This window comes from Octopus sinensis, linkage group LG27 (assembly GCF_006345805.1).
Source record: "Octopus sinensis linkage group LG27, ASM634580v1, whole genome shotgun sequence".
Taxonomy (NCBI): Eukaryota; Metazoa; Mollusca; class Cephalopoda; order Octopoda; family Octopodidae; genus Octopus; species Octopus sinensis.
The window spans coordinates 20,860,380-20,877,591 of NC_043023.1; the positions used below are offsets into that span (position 1 = coordinate 20,860,380).

Sequence of the window (17,212 nt, forward strand, 5' to 3'; positions counted from 1 at the left end):
GTATTTCATGTTGTTGTGTAGATCCAGCAGACTTTTGGTAAAAGATGTTCCAGGTGTCTTTGTGATACCATATCTCTCACTTCACCCACTAAACTTTGTTCTTGTCCAATTAGAAGACTTTGTCACGCTTCAAGATGGTTACTTTCTGCAACATAAGAATAATAAAGGCTACTGAATTAAAAACGGTGACTAAATATCAATAAATCTCCAAGGTTCTCTCAGTAAATACCGACATTTTGTGTGTGATTAGAGTGATTAATGATTTATCAATAGCTATGGAAGTTTGTAATTAAAAACAACTACACTTAATTGAATATCAGAGTGAGCCTTTATAAAGTAGGAGATTCAATAAGAAAATCTCAACTGAGGGTTTAGGGACCAACATTAGAGAGGGGACATCAAAAGGGTGGGGAAACTTTGATTGATGTATAGATTAGTATTCCTGAGTATCAGTTCTTCTGAACCGTTTCAAATATTTTCACAGCAATAATGTGCGGATGACAAGTTTTATGTCGTTAATGAGGTTTTGTGTGAATGTAGTGTGTTAATTTAGGTCACGAGATATCACTTCCTGTTAGACCTGATGTCACTTTCTGTTCGACCGGTTTTATTCAGGAGGATGAATGACATTGAAATATCTTCAGATATTTCCCCACATCTGATTACATTCTGGAGAACTGTGATGTGGGTAATTAAGATTAAAGATTACTAGTAGTAACCAATAACAAAGAGAACAGGTATATATATATATATATATATATATATATTATATTAAATTAGAGATAAAACCACTATTAGGCCAATTATACAATGAAAAACTTAAGCCAATACATAAGATTAATTAATTTATATTATTTTAAATATATATCAAAATTATTAAAAAAAAGATAATTATCTTTTTTTAATAATTTTTTTTAATAATTTTGATATATATTTAAAATAATATAAATTAATTAATCTTATGTGGGGCTTAAGTTTTTCATTGCATGATTTGCCTAATAGTGTTTTATCTCTAATTTAATATAATATAATATTTTACTATAAAATTGGATTCAATCCTAAATCTGATTTTTCCCTGTAAGTTTGGATTTATTCCCTAATATTTTATTATATATATATATATATATATAAAATATTAGAAAAAAACCCCACCTTTTTATCAATTCAAAATGAATAATTGAATTACACCATCTATTTTAATTGTAACTTTTCTAGTATATGTAATTTTCTAGATGGTGTAATTTAATTATTCATTTTGAATTGATAAAAGGTGGTTCTTTTCTAATATTTCACATATATATTATATTGTGTGGAATTTGATTTAGTATTTCTAAATTGATTTCTTTTTCCTTGTAAGTTTGGTTTTATTCCCTCAAATAATAATTATATATATATATATATATGTGTGTGTGTGGTCTATATATATATATATATTATATATATAATATATATATATATATATATTATATATGTATGTATATATCCATCTTGAAGTTGTGTGTCGTGTTCTAGGCTGGATCTTCGATTCACAACTTGGTTGACACTGGAATTAAGCAGAAGATGAGACGAATGTTGATTAAAGATGTCTAGAGGTGAAATGACAATGTTTTTGTCGCAGATTTAGCACAAATATATGAAAAACAATACAAAACTAAGAACTAAGAGTAAAACCTATCAGGTGATTATTAAATGAGATAATTACTGAGTTGTTAGAATTGTTGACTGCCTTATGAGACAGAGAAGGTTTGGTAATTTTAGTCTATCCCTTTGTGGGCCTAAATATAATAATAATAATAATAATAATTGTGTACAGTGCTCAGGTGCACTACAACTCATCTAAAGTGTATATATAATCAGGTGTAGTTTCGGCAGATTTCGTAAAGCATGAGGGCCTTAAAGGATGCAGTGTCATGGCAGTCAACAACTGACGCAGGCAGTTTATTCCATGCTTCAGCAACTCTGAGCGTGAAAAAATGTTTCCGAAAGTCATGGGAGCTGTGTTGTTTTCTAACTTTGTAGGCATGTCCACGTGTGTTAGACACATGGAGATCAAAAAGGTGTTCAGTGTTGTTGTTGGTGAGGTGGTTGATAACTTTGTGGGTGTGGGTGTTTACCAAGTCCGTCACCAGACGCCGGAGCTTCAGTGAATCCATGCCCAGGGAAACAAGGCGCTCAGAGTATGGTAGGTGTCTGATGGAGGGTATGCGTTTGGTTGCACGTCTCTGGACAGATTCCAGGAGGTCAATGTTCTGAGCAAGATAGGGGTTCCAAACTGATGATGCGAATTCCAAGTGTGGTCGTATCATAGCTGTATACAGTTTTAAATAGATGGCTGGAGAGCGGCTAACAAAAGTCTTGCTGAGTGATGCCAAGACACCCTCGGCCTTCTTGACAATTGAAATATTGAAACATTACTCGCTGTAGAAATTATGAAAATGTTGTCCAAAAGTCTATTGGTCACCAATTGACGAATACTCCTTCATAACAATAAAATATAGATCATTAATAAGGAGAAAGAAACTTTACTACAAAGTCTTAAATTTGGAAATGTATTTTTCAGTTGGTCGGCAGTCATCGAAGAGGGAAGTCCAGGTGTTGGCAGACTCAGTGGGTAAGTATAAAATAACTAATTATGTTAGTCAACATTATTTCATACGGCGTATAGGGGTGGTTTCCCGGTTTCTGTGTGAAAAGTCTGGCTGCATTCGAAAAAATATATACATTAGGCGCAGGAGTGGCTGTGTGGTAAGTAGCTAGCTTACCAACCACATGGTTCCGGGTTCAGTCCCACTGCGAGGCACCTTGGGCAAATGTCTTCTACTATAGCCCCGGGCCGACCAAAGCCTTGTGAGTGGATTTGGATTTGGTAAATGGAAACTGAAAGAAGCCCGTTGTATATATGTATATATATATATAAGTGTGTGAGTATATGTTTGTGTGTGTCTGTGTTTGTCCCCCTAGCATTGCTTGACAACCGATGCTGGTGTGTTTATGTCCCCGTCACTTAGCGGTTCGGCAAAAGTAATTGTATTAAACGTAAAGTATACTAGCCATCTCAATATGCTAACCACTAAGGGTGGGTGTTACTGTAGCTTGTAGCCCCAGGATATCATCGTCTCCAGCTGGCTTTAGGCACACTTTCTGTGCCGTACGCCGAAGACAGGCAAATACCTAGAAACTGCAGTCCGTGCGTATCACTTAGGTTTACGAGAGAGGGATGACCTCCCTTTGCAAATACCATAAGGGCACAGAAAGTGTGCCTAAAGCCAGCTGGAGACGATGATCTCCTGGGGTTAAAAGCTACAGTAACACCCACCCTTAGTGGTTAGCCATATTGATATGGCTAGTATACTTTGCGTTGCCGAGCGGTTAGTGTTTACATCTCGTTCAGAGATTTATAATTGTATTAAAGATATTACTGAAAATTCATAACATCGAGTCTAGCATGGTTTGTAAAATGGATAAATTAGAAAATACAATAGAGTTGATATTATCTTTTAGAACGGAACTAAAAAATGTTTTGTTTTTCGTGTAAGTTGAAGATGAAGATTTTGTTTCTTTTTCCTCCTAATTTCCTGACTAAGTTTTCCGATAAATCATTGTTGTTGTTGCTGTTGCTGCTAGCTATCCAGACATTTGTTGCAACATGTTGCCAGCGGCGAGCTGGCAGAAACGTTAGCACACCGGGCGAAATGCTTAGCGGTATCTTGTCTGCCGCTACGCTCTGAGTTCAAATTCCTTCGAGGTCGACTTTGCCTTTCATCCTTTCAGGGTCGATTAAATAAGTACCAGTTACGCACTGGGGAAGATATAATCGACTTAATCCGTTTGTCTGTCCTTGTTTGTCTTCTGTGTTTAGCACCTTGTGCGTAGTAAAGAAATTGGTAAGTAGTTTGCTTACGAACCACATGGTTCCGGGTTCAGTCCCACTGAGTGGCACCTTGGGCAAGTGTCTTCTACTATAGCCTCGGGCCGACCAAAGCCTTATGAGTGGATTTGGTAGACGGAGACGGAAAGAAGCCCGACCTCGTGTGTACCGTTGGCGATTTTTTTTCCTGTCTTCCCTTCTTTCCTTCTCCTATGTTTCTGACGAAGAGCTCCGCTCGAAATGTTAAGCCCTCCTTCTTTCCTTCTTTCCTGAGCGTCCAATAATACTATATTTGTTCCACGTCCTCGCGTTGTTGTGTTTTTTGTGCTTTCTTGTTTGGATTAAAATTATATATATATATATATGTGTGAGTGTGTGTGTGTGTGTGTGTGTGTATGTGTGTGTGTGTGTGTGTGTGTCTGTGTTTGTCCACCAACATCGCTTGACAAACGATGCTGGTGTGTTTGTGTCCCTGTAACTTAGCGGTTCGGCAAAACAGACTGATAGAATAAGTACTAAGCTTACAAATAAGCTCTGGGGTCGATTTGCTCGACTAAAGGCGGTGCTGCAGCATGGCCACAGTCAAATAACCGAAACAAGTAAAAGCGTATTATCGATAAAGAGCGAAGATTCAGGAACGTTTGTCTATTTCGTTGTCGATCTAAATTTTGCGCTGTTAATGTGACCGCGATCGAAAGCATAAAAATGATGACCAAAAGAATTTGGGTCACCAGTTGACCATTGATGATGGAAATGTCTCACAATAATAAAATATAGATTACTAGCAGTATCGCCCGGCGTTGCTCGGGTTTGTAAGGGAAATAACTATAAAGCATTTTTAGAGAGTTATAGCCCAAAAATAGCAAAAAATGCATTAAAAATGGAAAAAAAATTATGGTAAATTTTTTTTTAAATCGTTGACTCATCGTAGACATTTTTAGAGAGTTATTTCCCGTATATTTTAAAAAATATGCCTTAAAATGGAAAAAAATGATGGTAAATAATTTTTAAAATCGTAGACTCATTGTAGATGCGCGCTAATACCCAGAAGGGCTTGATATGAATCACGACTATAAGATACCCGGTTTTGGTTAAACTGCACCGCAAAATGTGGGAGTAGTTAGGAATCTAAATCGAAGGGGACAGACACTCACACAACTACAGTTTTATATATAAAGATTAATAATAAATACTATTAAATACTATTAAACTTGGAAATATGTTTTTTCAGTGTCTCAAATGTTTGAGGACAAGGGTGTACAAACTGATCCCCTGTCATCGCAGTCTACATCCCAGCAAGGTGGTGAGTATGAAATAACAGTTCCTAATTGATTTCTATAAGGTTTGCTTCACCTGGGAATATTGTGCTTGAAAGGATAACTTAAAACAACTTTCTTCTTTCCAATGGATAGATTAAGCTGTATAAATACTTCTATTAAATATATCAGTTTACTGAAAGGTAAATCGATATCTTTGTTGTTTTTTTTTTTGATTGATTGATTCTAGTTTCAGCTCACGAGCTGTGGCCATGCTGGGGCACCGCCATTTGGTGTTGCTACTTGGTTTTACTTCACGAAAGCTTTTTAGCAACTGCCATTTGGTGCATGAGAGAGTTCGATGCAGCTGCCCTCATCTGCACCTCCTGCCGTGAAGTTGGTTCATCTGGGACACCCGACAGGAAGAGATCCAGTTTCATTTTACAGACATCTGCATCCACCCCATGCAGGTCTCTCAGGTTCTTCGGGAGGATATTGAAGAGCAGTGGGCCTCGGAAGCCCAGGCTATCACAGTATCTTGTCCTACATCTTGATGGCAAATTTGGAGTCCTTGGCACTATGCAGTGGCGCCCAGTTCTGACATTTGTGTAACTCTCGATGCCAAAGTTTGGGACAAGACGTTCCAGGATCTTCCAGATGTATATTATGGTAATGTTGGTAATAATGTTTAAATTAGAAGACTCAGTAGAGTTAATTTTGTCTTTTGATCAAGAAACTAATGATGTTGTTTAAGTGTAAACAGGTGAGTTAATTATGTTTTTTTTTGTTTCACATTTTTATTGTTTATTGAAGAATTGTTATTGTTGTTTTTAAGCAGATGTCTCTCATAAGTTGGTAGAATTACAATGGGGAAGCACTCCGTCGGTTACGACGATGAGGGTTCTGGTTGATCCGAATCAACGGAACAGCCTGCTCGTGAAATTAACGTGCAAGTGGCTGAGCACTCCACAGACACGTGTACCCTTAACGTAGTTCTCGAGGATATTCAGCGTGACACAGAGAGTGACAAGGCCGGCCCTTTGAAATACAGGTACAACAGAAACAGGAAGTAAGAGTGAGAGAAAGTTGTGGTGAAAGAGTACAGCAGGTATCACCACCATCCCCTGCCAGAGCCTCGTGGAGCTTTAGGTGTTTTCGCTCAATAAACACTCGCAACGCCCGGTCTGGGAATCGAAACCGCGATCCTATGATCGCGAGTCCGCTGCCCTAACCACTGGACCATTGCGCCTCCACAGAATTACAATGAAAGGGATGACATAAAAATACCATATAATAGATCTGACCTCTGACCTCTGACCTAGATATAAAAAACAAAAGGCAAAACCAAGAGAAAAAACGGTGTTGTCAAGGGATGACCACCCTATCACTGATAGTAAATCTATCATTTTATCTACTAAAAAAGACTTTGGTTTCATTCTTGGCCAACCATTGTCACACACACACACTCTCTCTCTTTCTCTCTATCACCCTTTCATCATCATCATCATCATCATTTAGCGTCCGCTTTCCATGCTAGCATGGGTTGGACTGTTCTACTGGGGTCTGTGAAGCCAGAAGGCTTCATCAGGCCCAGTCAAATCTGGCAGTGTTTCTACGGCTGGATGCCCTTCCTAACGCCAACCACTCCGTAAAAGAGTACAACAGGGGTCACCACCACACTCTTCCGGAGCCTCGTGGAGTTTTAGGTGTTCTCGCTCAATAAACACACACAACGCCCGGTCTGGGAATTGAAACCGCGATCCTCCAACTGCGAGTCCGCTGCCCTAATCACTGGGCCATTGCACCTCCACAAGGTAAATACTTTTTGCAAGATATAATGCATTAAATGATGTCCTCATAATTTATCGTCTGATTTTTCAAGCCGCTATGCATTGGATGGTTCGTCAGTGTCCAAATCAGTTTTTAATTAAAGTTACCACCCACCCACATTGGTTGAGGAACATGTCACACTTAAACATTCCAGCTTTTCTAAGGTGGCATGCTCCCCCTAACACCAGCCACTTTATAGATTGTCCTGGGTGCAATTTATTGTGCCTAAAGCAATAGAAAGTTTGTGATGTCTACAAGAATATTAAACGCTCTCCTTTAACTTATACATAGGCGCAGGAGTGGCTGTGTGGTAAGTAGCTTGCTAACCAACCATATGGTTCCGGGTTCAGTCCCACTGCGTGGCATCTTGGGCAAGTGTCTTCTACTATAGCCCCGGGCCGACCAATGCCTTGTGAGTGGATTTGGTAGACGGAAACTGAAAGAAGCCTGTTGTATATATGTATATATATATATGTGTGTGTGTGTTTGTGTGTCTGTGTTTGTCCCCCTAGCATTGCTTGACAACTGATGCTGGTGTGTTTACGTCCCTGTCACTTAGCGGTTCGGTAAAAGAGACCGATAGAATAAGTACTGGGCTTACAAAGAATAAGTCCCGGGGTCGATATGCTCGATTAAAGGCGGTGCTCCAGCATGGCCGCAGTCAAATGACTGAAACAAGTAAAAGAGTAAAAGAGTAAGAGTATACAAAGAAATATCAGATGCTTCGAAAGACGAAAGAGAAAAAAGATTGGAGTGTAGCTCCTTAAGAACCTTTACAGGTCACTAGGAGACTGTTTGCAGATGCTAAGGGCGGCAGGTAGAAATGTACTGAAAGTGAGCTGAACAAGCATATAGATAACTAGCAGTATCGCCCAGCGTTGCTCGGGTTTGTAAGGGAAATAGCTATAAAGCATTTTTAGAGAGTTATAGCCCAAAATATAGCAAAAAATGCATTAAAAATGGAAAAAAAATTATGGTAAATTTTTTTGAGAGTTAAAAAGGTCGAGTTACGTCCCCTAGACAGTCTTTGGTTTGTGTTTCTGATTCTCGACCCCATGTCGAATTAATCAATTTTTTTCAGAACTGGGGGAACTTTTCAAAATTTTCGCTGCGTTAGTTTTGAATTATGACATTGGGCTATGTGTGTGTCAAGTTTCATCAGAATCGGTTGAAAGCCGTGGTCAGGGTGAGGGTACAACCTGACAGACACACATACAGACAAACTGCCATTTATATATAGAGAGATACCTACAATGACCCTAAAGCGGGATCAACTGTTTTGTGCAATCTACAGCAATTCCGATTTCAAGACGATGACAGACTTTTGTGAAATATTTTGTCACAAACTGCATATTCAAATTGTTATAGCAGCTCCTCATCAGATCCTTACTCTTCTCTCATATATAAAAGAAGTTCATTGCGTCCACCATCAATTGACTGGAGACATCTACTGCATGGTAGAAGGCCAAAAACCAGGTCAAGCCATAAGATATTCAAATCCCTTTTAATTTTCCTTTGTGTCTTCTATCGCATCCCAGACTTGTGGATGGTTTGAAACACCCAGAAAACTAAGGATCAAATATTTCAGCTTGGCGATTTCAGTAAGAAAGAAGTAAATTGTTTTATGAAGAGGGCAAGTACGAAGAGAGTAAAACAGGGGGTGATGGTGTGCCATACAATGTGTACGAGTATTGTACTCGGTTATGGTATAAGCTTTTCCGCCTACGTTGAGAGCTGGAGCATAAAGGGGGGGGTCTGGTTAATGACTGGTGCAAGGCAGAATGAGTTTACTTACCAAACAAAGCTGATCCAGAACCGATCGTCCAGTTTGATCGACATTCTTTTGTCTAGAACTAGAAGTATCGCCCGGCGTTGCTCGGGTTTGTAAGGGAAATAACTATATAAGCATTTTTAGAGAGTTACTTCCCTTATACATGCCAATTCGGGCTTTCTTAGCCATTTCTGTTTTGGTGTCTTCAAGCCATGAAGTCGTTGTTCTAAAAGAACGCTGGTCTCCTTGACAACGCTTTACGACGTTGATTTCCTTACACTCCCTTCCCCACAGCTTCACGAGGGAGGGAAGAATGGGGAGAAGCAACACAGGTGCAGGTGTGACCATGGACGCCAACTCCGCCGCCATCGACACACGAAAAATTATGCATTAAAATGGAATAAAAAATTATGTTAAATTATTTATAAAATCGTAGACTCATCGTAGACGCGCGCTAATACCCAGACAGGCTTGATATGAATCACGACTATAAGATACCCGAATTTGGTTAAACTGCACCTCAAAATGTGGGAGTAGTTAGGAATCTAAATCGAAAGGGACAGACACTCACACAACAACAGTTATATATATATAGATGTAAATGGCAAAGATTTACATGGGTGTGCTTACCAAGAGATCAGATATATATCTACAAAATAACGGCTGAGAGAAAGTGTCCAGAAGTTTGGCATCTCCGGAACCCTTATAAGTAGATCGTGGATTTTCTGTCTGGGATGCGATAGAAGACACAAAGGAAAATTAAAAGGGATTTGAATGTCTTACGGCTTGACCTGGTTTTTGGCCTTCTACCATGCAGTAGATGTCTCCAATCAATTGATGATGGACCCAATGAACTTCTTTTAGATATGAGAGAAGAGTAAGGATCTGATGAAGAGCTGCTATAACAATTTCAATATGAAGTTTGTGACAAAATATTTCACAAAAGATTGTCATCATCTTGAAATCGGAATCGCACAAAATAATTTTGTTTGTGCCTCTTATGGAGACGTTTCTTTGATCAGCAGATTGATCAAGAGAGACCGGTTCGAGTGAAATAACCTAAGAAGGAAGGCATCCATGGATGACATAAAAATACCATGTAAGAGATTTGGCACAGATATAAGAAACAAAAGATAAAACTAAAGAAAAACAGTTTCTTCAATTGATAAATAAACGAGATAATTGCTACATTACTTGATAATGAATGTAGGATGTCTTAATAGAGAGAAGTCTAGGAAGGTTAGTCTGTTTGGTTATGGACGTAAATATTATGCTGTGCCGGTGGCACATAAAAAAGCACCAACCGATCGTGGCCGATGCCGCACTCCCCTGGCACCTGTGCAGGTGGCACGTTAAAAGCACCAACCGATCGTGGCCGATGCCAGACCCCTCTGGCACCTGTGCAGGTGGCACGTTAAAAGCACCAACCGATCGTGGCCGATGCCAGACCCCTCTGGCACCTGTGCAGGTGGCACGTTAAAAGCTCCAACCGATCGTGGCCGATGCCAGACCCCTCTGGCACCTGTGCAGGTGGCACGTTAAAAGCACCAACCGATCGTGGCCGATGCCAGACCCCTCTGGCACCTGTGCAGGTGGCACGTTAAAAGCACCAACCGATCGTGGCCGATGCCAGACCCCTCTGGCACCTGTGCAGGGGGCACGTTAAAAGCTCCAACCGATCGTGGCCGATGCCAGACCCCTCTGGCAACCTGTGCTGCTGGCACGTTAAAAGCACCAACCGATCGTGCCGATGCCAGACCCCTCTGGCACCTGTGCAGGTGGCACGTTAAAAGCACCAACCGATCGTGGCCGATGCCAGACCCCTCTGGCACCTGTGCAGGTGGCACGTTAAAAGCACCAACCGATCGTGGCCGATGCCAGACCCCTCTGGCACCTGTGCAGGTGGCACGTTAAAAGCTCCAACCGATCGTGGCCGATGCCAGACCCCTCTGGCACCTGTGCTGCTGGCACGTTAAAAGCACCAACCGATCGTGGCCGATGCCAGACCCCTCTGGCACCTGTGCAGGTGGCACGTTAAAAGCTCCAACCGATCGTGGCCGATGCCAGACCCCTCTGGCACCTGTGCTGCTGGCACGTTAAAAGCACCAACCGATCGTGGCCGATGCCAGACCCCTCTGGCACCTGTGCAGGTGGCACGTAAAAAGCACCCACTACACTCGCGGAGTGGTTGGCGTTAGGAAGGGCATCCAGCTGTAGAAACACTGCCAGATCAGACTGGAGCCTGGGGCAGCCCCTGGCTCCCCAGACCCCGGTCGAACCGTCCAACCCGTGCTAGCGCGGAAAACGGACGTTAAACGATGATGATGATGATGATTCCATGGGACCACGACAGAAGTATAAAAATAATGACCAAGACCATAGTGGTCACCAGCTGACCATTGATGATAGGAATGACTTACATTTATAAAATAAAGACCAATTAACAGAGACAGAGAAATTATAGTATGAAGTGTAAAATTTGGAAATATTTATTTCAGAGTCTGTAAACCTGGGTGAGGAACATCTTCATAGTGTAGCAAAGAACTTAGGGAGTAAATGGCAGCAACTTGGTGAGTATAAAATACTGAATTGATTTCTATAAATTTTGCCATCATTTGAACTTGTGTTTGTTAGAATGACAGAGAACAGGTTCCATTCCTTACTTCCTATTAAATGGTTAGCGAAAGATATTACTGAAATTTCATTGAGGTTGGTGAAATAGATAAATTAGAAGATACACAAGAGTTAATAGTGTCGTTTGGGACAGGTAACTAAATTCTATTATTGTTTACAGGTAAACAGTTGAGTTAATGTCAATGTTTCTGTTTGTTTACATTGTTTACATTTCTACTAAATTTACTGATAGATTGTTGTTGTTGTTGTTGTTGTTTAGGCAGTTAGACTAAGTTGCCACTCCCAAACAGTTGAAGGCATCAGGGGGAGAGGTAGACCCAGGAAGACATGGGATGAGGTAATCAAGCATGACCTCAGAGCGTTGGGCCTCACTGAGGCAATGGCGAAGGACCGAGATCTCTGAAGATATGCTGTGACTGAAAGACCCGGGTTGCTTCTTGCACCAGTTCCGCATAGCCCCCTGCCCATTCAAAGTACCCTGGATCCCAGAACGTCCCGCTGTGCTTGAGGAGACCTGTTGAGTCAAGTACATGAACATGAACATGAACATCGAAATAAATATCAATGGAAATAGTAGTTGTGATACCTGTGCCGGTGGCACATAAAAAGCACCATCCGAACGTGGCCGTAGCCAGCGCCGACTGGACTGGCTTCTGTGCCGGTGGCACATAAAAAGCACCATCCGAACGTGGCCGTTGCCATCGCCGCCCCGACTGGCTTCTGTGCCGGTGGCACATAAAAAGCACCATCCGAACGTGGCCGATGCCATCGCCGCCCCGACTGGCTTCTGTGCCGGTGGCACATAAAAAGCACCATCCGAATGTGGCCGTTGCCAGCGCCGCCTTAGCTGGCTTCTGTGCCGGTGGCACGTTAAATGCTCCAACCGATCGTGGCCGATGCCGGACCTCTCTGGCGCGGAGTGGTTGGCGTTAGGAAGGGCATCCAGCTGTAGAAACTCTGCCAGATCAAGACTGGAGCCTGGTGCAGCCTCCTGGCTTCCCAGACCCCATCGAACCGTCCAACCCGTGCTAGCGCGGAAAACGGACTTTAAACGATGATGATGATGATGATGATGAATATGTGATGTGTAGCAAACACTATTGAATTGTTTGTTTGTGCGATTGAGATCATTCTAGTATCGTGCCCATTTCTGTTTTAATTGATCCAGGTGTACCAAATATCACTGGTATTAGACATTTCTATCTTCGCTTTCCAGATATTTGTAAATGTTGATACTTATAAATTATTAGGCGAGCTGGCAGAATCGTTAGCACGCCGGGCGAAATGCGTCGCCGTATTTCGTCTGCCGCTACGCTCTGAGTTCAAATTCCGCCGAGGTCGAATTTGCCTTTTATCCTGTCGGGGTCGATAAATTAAGTACCAGTTACGCACTGGGGTCGATATAATCGACTTAATCCGTTTGTCTGTCCTTGTTTGTCCCCTCTGTGTGCAGCCCTTGTAGGGTGTAAAGAAATAGGTATTTCGTCTGCCGCTACGTTCTGAGTTCAAATTCCGCCGAGGTCGACTTTGCCTTTTATCCTATCAGGGTCGATAAATTAGTACCAGTACGCACTGGGGTCGATATAATCGACTAATCCGTTTCCGTTTGTCTGTCCTTTTTTGTCCCCTCTGTGTGTAGCCCCTTGTGGGCAGTAAAGAAATAGGTATTTCGTCTGCCGCTACGTTCTGAGTTCAAATTCCGCCGAGGTCGACTTTGCCTTTCATCCTATCGGGGTCGATAAATTAAGTACCAGTTACGCACTGGGGTCGATATAATCGACTTAATCCGTTTGTCTGTCCTTGTTTGTCCCCTCTGTGTGTAGCCCCTTGTGGGCAGTAAAGAAATAGGTATTTCGTCTGCCGCTACATTCTGAGTTCAAATTCCGCCGAGGTCAACTTTGCCTTTCATCCTTTCGGGGTCGATTAAATAAGTACCAGTTACGCACTGGTGTCGATGTATCGACTTAATCCGTTGTCTGTCCTTGTTTGTTCCCCCTGTGTGTAGCCCCTTGTGGGCAGTAAAGAAATAGGTTTTCGTCTGCCGACATTCTGAGTTAAATTCCGCCGAGATCGACTTTGCCTTTCATTCTTTCGGGGTCGATAAATAAGTACCATTTACACACTGGGGTCGATATAATCGACTTAATCCGTTTGTCTGTCCTTGTTTGTCCCCTCTGTGTGTAGCCCCTTGTGGGCAGTAAAGAAATAGGTATTTCGTCTGCTGCTACATTCTGAGTTTAAATTCCGCCGAGATCGACTTTGCCTTTCATCCTTTCGGGGTCGATTAAATAAGTACCAGTTACGCACTAGGGTCAATGTAATCGACTTAATCCGTTTGTCTGTCCTTGTTGTCCCCTTTGTGTTTAGCTCCTTGTGGGTAGTAAAGAAATAAGTATTTCGTCTGCCGCTACGTTCTGAGTTCAAATTCCGTCGAGGTTGACTTTGCCTTTCATCCTTTCGGGGTCGATAAATTAGATACCAGTTGTGTACTGGGGTAGATTTAATGGACTGGCCCCCTCCCCAAAAAGTTTGGGTCTTGTGCCTAGAGTAGAAAAGAATTATTAAATAATGATGGAAGAAGAAGCATCACAGATGACTATTTGTGTCATTGACCATAAGATGTTATCAAACGTCGGAAATAGACTCCTTTTGAAGGGTCTATGGAGTAACGTTACTCGACAGGGTGTGTAGATTGGAGATTTGGGTGTCTCTCCAGACCAAACGGCTGCTTCTCTGCCTAGAGGAGTCAGAACTCCAGTAACACAGAAACATGATTAGAATGTCACAAAAATGAATCGCAAAACGGGTTCTTGAAGCTGAGCCAACTGACAGGAGACCCCTAGGGGTAGATCGAGACTAGATTGTTGGATAAAATCCATAGTTTCAATTGGTCATGTTTGAGAATGGATTCAGAAAATCTTCTGATAGGACCCGACGAAGGAGATTCCTAAAGACTCTACCCCAGCAACCCTTCTATGAATAAAGGACAGAGAAAATGGATGGATGGATCAAATCGTGTAACTGTTGGTCTCTATTGATTCTTTAGGCTCTCATACACTCTTACCTACAGAAAAATACTTCTCCTTCCTGCTGTTTACCAGAAATTTTCTCATGTAACTTTCAATTAATTCTTTAAAAAAAGTTTTTTTCTCCATTTCCATCATTTATTTCAACGTGTTTTAACATCTTTAGAAATAGAGTGTGGAGGCACAATGGCCGAGTGGTTAGGGCAGCGGACTCGCGGTCGTAGGATCGCGGTTTCGATTCCCAGACCGGGCGTTGTGAGTGTTTGTTGAGCGAAAACACCTAAAGCTCCACGAGGCTCCGGCAGGGGATGGTGGTGATCCCTGCTGTACTCTTTCACCACAACTTTCTCTCACTCTTACTTCCTGTTTCTGTTGTACCTGTATTTCAAAGGGCCGGCCTTGTCACTCTCTGTGTCACGCTGAATATCTCCGAAAACTACATTAAGGGTACACGTGTCTGTGGAGTGCTCAGCCACTTACAAGTTAATTTCACGAGCAGGCTGTTCCGTTGATTCGGATCAACCGGAACCCTCGTCGTCGTAACCGACGGAGTGCTTCCATCCATATTGAGCGAAAACACCTAAAGCTCCACGAGGCTCCGGCAGGGGATGGTGGTGATCCCTGCTGTACTGTTTCACCACAACTTTCTCTCACTCTTACTTCCTGTTTCTGTTGTACCTGTATTTCAAAGGGCCAGCCTTGTCACTCTCTGTGTCACGCTGAATATCCCCGAAAACTACATTAAGGGTACACGTGTCTGTGGAGTGCTCAGCCACTTACATGTTAATTTCACGAGCAGGCTGTTCCGTTGATTCAGATCAACCGGGACCCTCGTCGTTGTAACCGACGGAGTGCTTCCAGTCCAGAAATAGAAACCAATGTCTTCTCTTTTCCCTGTTTCTTAAGTATTTCTCAATCCTCTAATCACAAAATTTCTTTGTTATATTCATAACAACCTATCGGTAATATTGTTGCAATTATGTTTGCTTTGTATCTTTTGCAGGAAGGGAATTGAGAATCAAACAAGTGGACCTGGATGTTATCAAATACAATTACTCCAATGATGTTGTGGAACAGAGCTTCCAGATGTTGTATAAATGGTTTACAAGCTGTGATCCACCGAAACGCACACTTGGAACTTTAAAGGATGCTCTTAATAAAACGGAATGTTTCGATGCACTTGAACATCTGTCAATAGACGTAAATTGAATTTCTGTAGAAAACGGTGCTATCGTTCCGTCTTGATTCTACCTTCGACAAACAGAGACCTATGTTCAAATGCTTTCCACCCAGGACCATCCTGTTTTTGTTTTTCCTAAGCATAGACAACCCATAACCACATTGTATAATGTGTCCTTCTTTAAGTTGTGAATCGAGTAGGATTCGGCTGTTTGAAGCTGTTTGACAATTTCAGGAGAGTGCAAAGTAAAAATCGCAAGTGTAAAAAATACGAATCTTTTAGGTATTTGACGAAAATTGAATCAGTGATATGGAGAAATGTTCGCTATTTATTGGTAATTCGTTATAAGCACTTCGATATATTATTTACATTAAATCATATTTGGAAATCTTCACAGAATGAGCAGTAATACAAATTTTATTTAACAAAATCTCCCTATATATAAAGCTAAAGTTGTCTGTGTGTGTGTGGCAGGTTTGGTAGCCTTCAACTAATACTATCTCCTCCGAGACCCAGCAGCACAAGTTGACCAAAATTGAGAGCATGATAGAAGAAGGCTTGCTCATCCTTCTGTAGAAGAAAAAATTCAAATCAGACCATGTTAACACAAATAATTATTTACATCAAAAAGGTGCTTTTTTTTTCTATGAAAATCCCTATTTTTTACGATTTTTTTACTGCTTTGTCGCCATTTTTCGGTGTATTTCAACCAGAAAATGTTCACTTAATGAGAATAACAAGCTACATAATGCAACATTTTTACTTTTCAAAAATTCCAATTCTAAAGGGTCGAAACAAACCCGAGCAACGCCGGGCTATACTGCTAGTAATAAATGAATTTAAACTACAAAGGGATGTAATAAGAGCTATTACCCTTGCTCAGAATCCGTTCTCTCCTCCCATCTTTATATATTCAACAGATGACTCCGCCTATTACCTCATACCCTTCCTCTACCGGTAGATATTGTTATCGCTCGCCTTCTCTCTCTGTGGCTCTCTCTCACTTTCTCTTTTCTTTTTCCTTCTCTCCTTTATTCTCTTTTTCCCTTACTCTCTCTCTCTCTCTTACTCCCCCTCCCATTTATTCACGTCATACTTTCTATCTTTCTTCCACCCCCTCTCTCTCACTCGCTCTCTCTCTCTCTCTCTCTCGCCTACAAAACATATCAATCGATTTCTCTCTCTTTGTCTCTTTTCTCTCGGCACCTCATTATATATTCAGTTTAACTACTCCGCCTCCCTTAATATATCGCTTACCTCATCCTCTCCCTCACTTGCTTAAAGAAATCTATCATGTCTCTCCCTCTTTGTTTCTTTCTTTCATTCTTTCTCTCTGCCCCATACATTAACATATCCCTCCCCTTCCTTAGATTACCCTCTCCCTATCTCCTCCCACCTCATTATATATTCAGTTTAACTACTCCACCTCCCTTAATATAACGCTTACCTCATCCTCTCCCTCACTTGCTTAAAAACATCTCTCTCTGTCTCTCCCTCTTTCTTTCTTCCTTTCTTTCTTTCAATCTTTCTTTCTTTCTCTCCGCCCCCATACATTAACATATCCCTCCCCTTCCTTAGATTTACCTCTCCGTATCTCCTCCCACCTCATTATATATTCAGTTTAACTACTCCGCCTCCCTTAATATA

The 17,212-nt window shown here is 41.5% G+C and overlaps 1 protein-coding gene across 2 annotated transcripts in view; it reads left to right on the forward strand.

Moving 5' to 3' along the window:
- LOC115225283 (E3 ubiquitin-protein ligase MIB1-like) overlaps positions 1-15,987 on the forward strand; it is an 85,731-nt gene extending 69,744 nt beyond the window's left edge. For both annotated transcript variants that reach the window (XM_029796221.2, XM_036514406.1), the window contains exons 11-14: positions 2,561-2,611; positions 5,100-5,171; positions 11,224-11,295; positions 15,389-15,987. In XM_029796221.2, the coding sequence (XP_029652081.1) occupies positions 2,561-2,611; positions 5,100-5,171; positions 11,224-11,295; positions 15,389-15,594 (401 nt within the window). In that variant the 3' untranslated portion in view covers positions 15,595-15,987. The remainder of the gene's footprint in view (positions 1-2,560; positions 2,612-5,099; positions 5,172-11,223; positions 11,296-15,388) is intronic.
- The last annotated feature ends 1,225 nt before the right edge of the window (positions 15,988-17,212 follow it).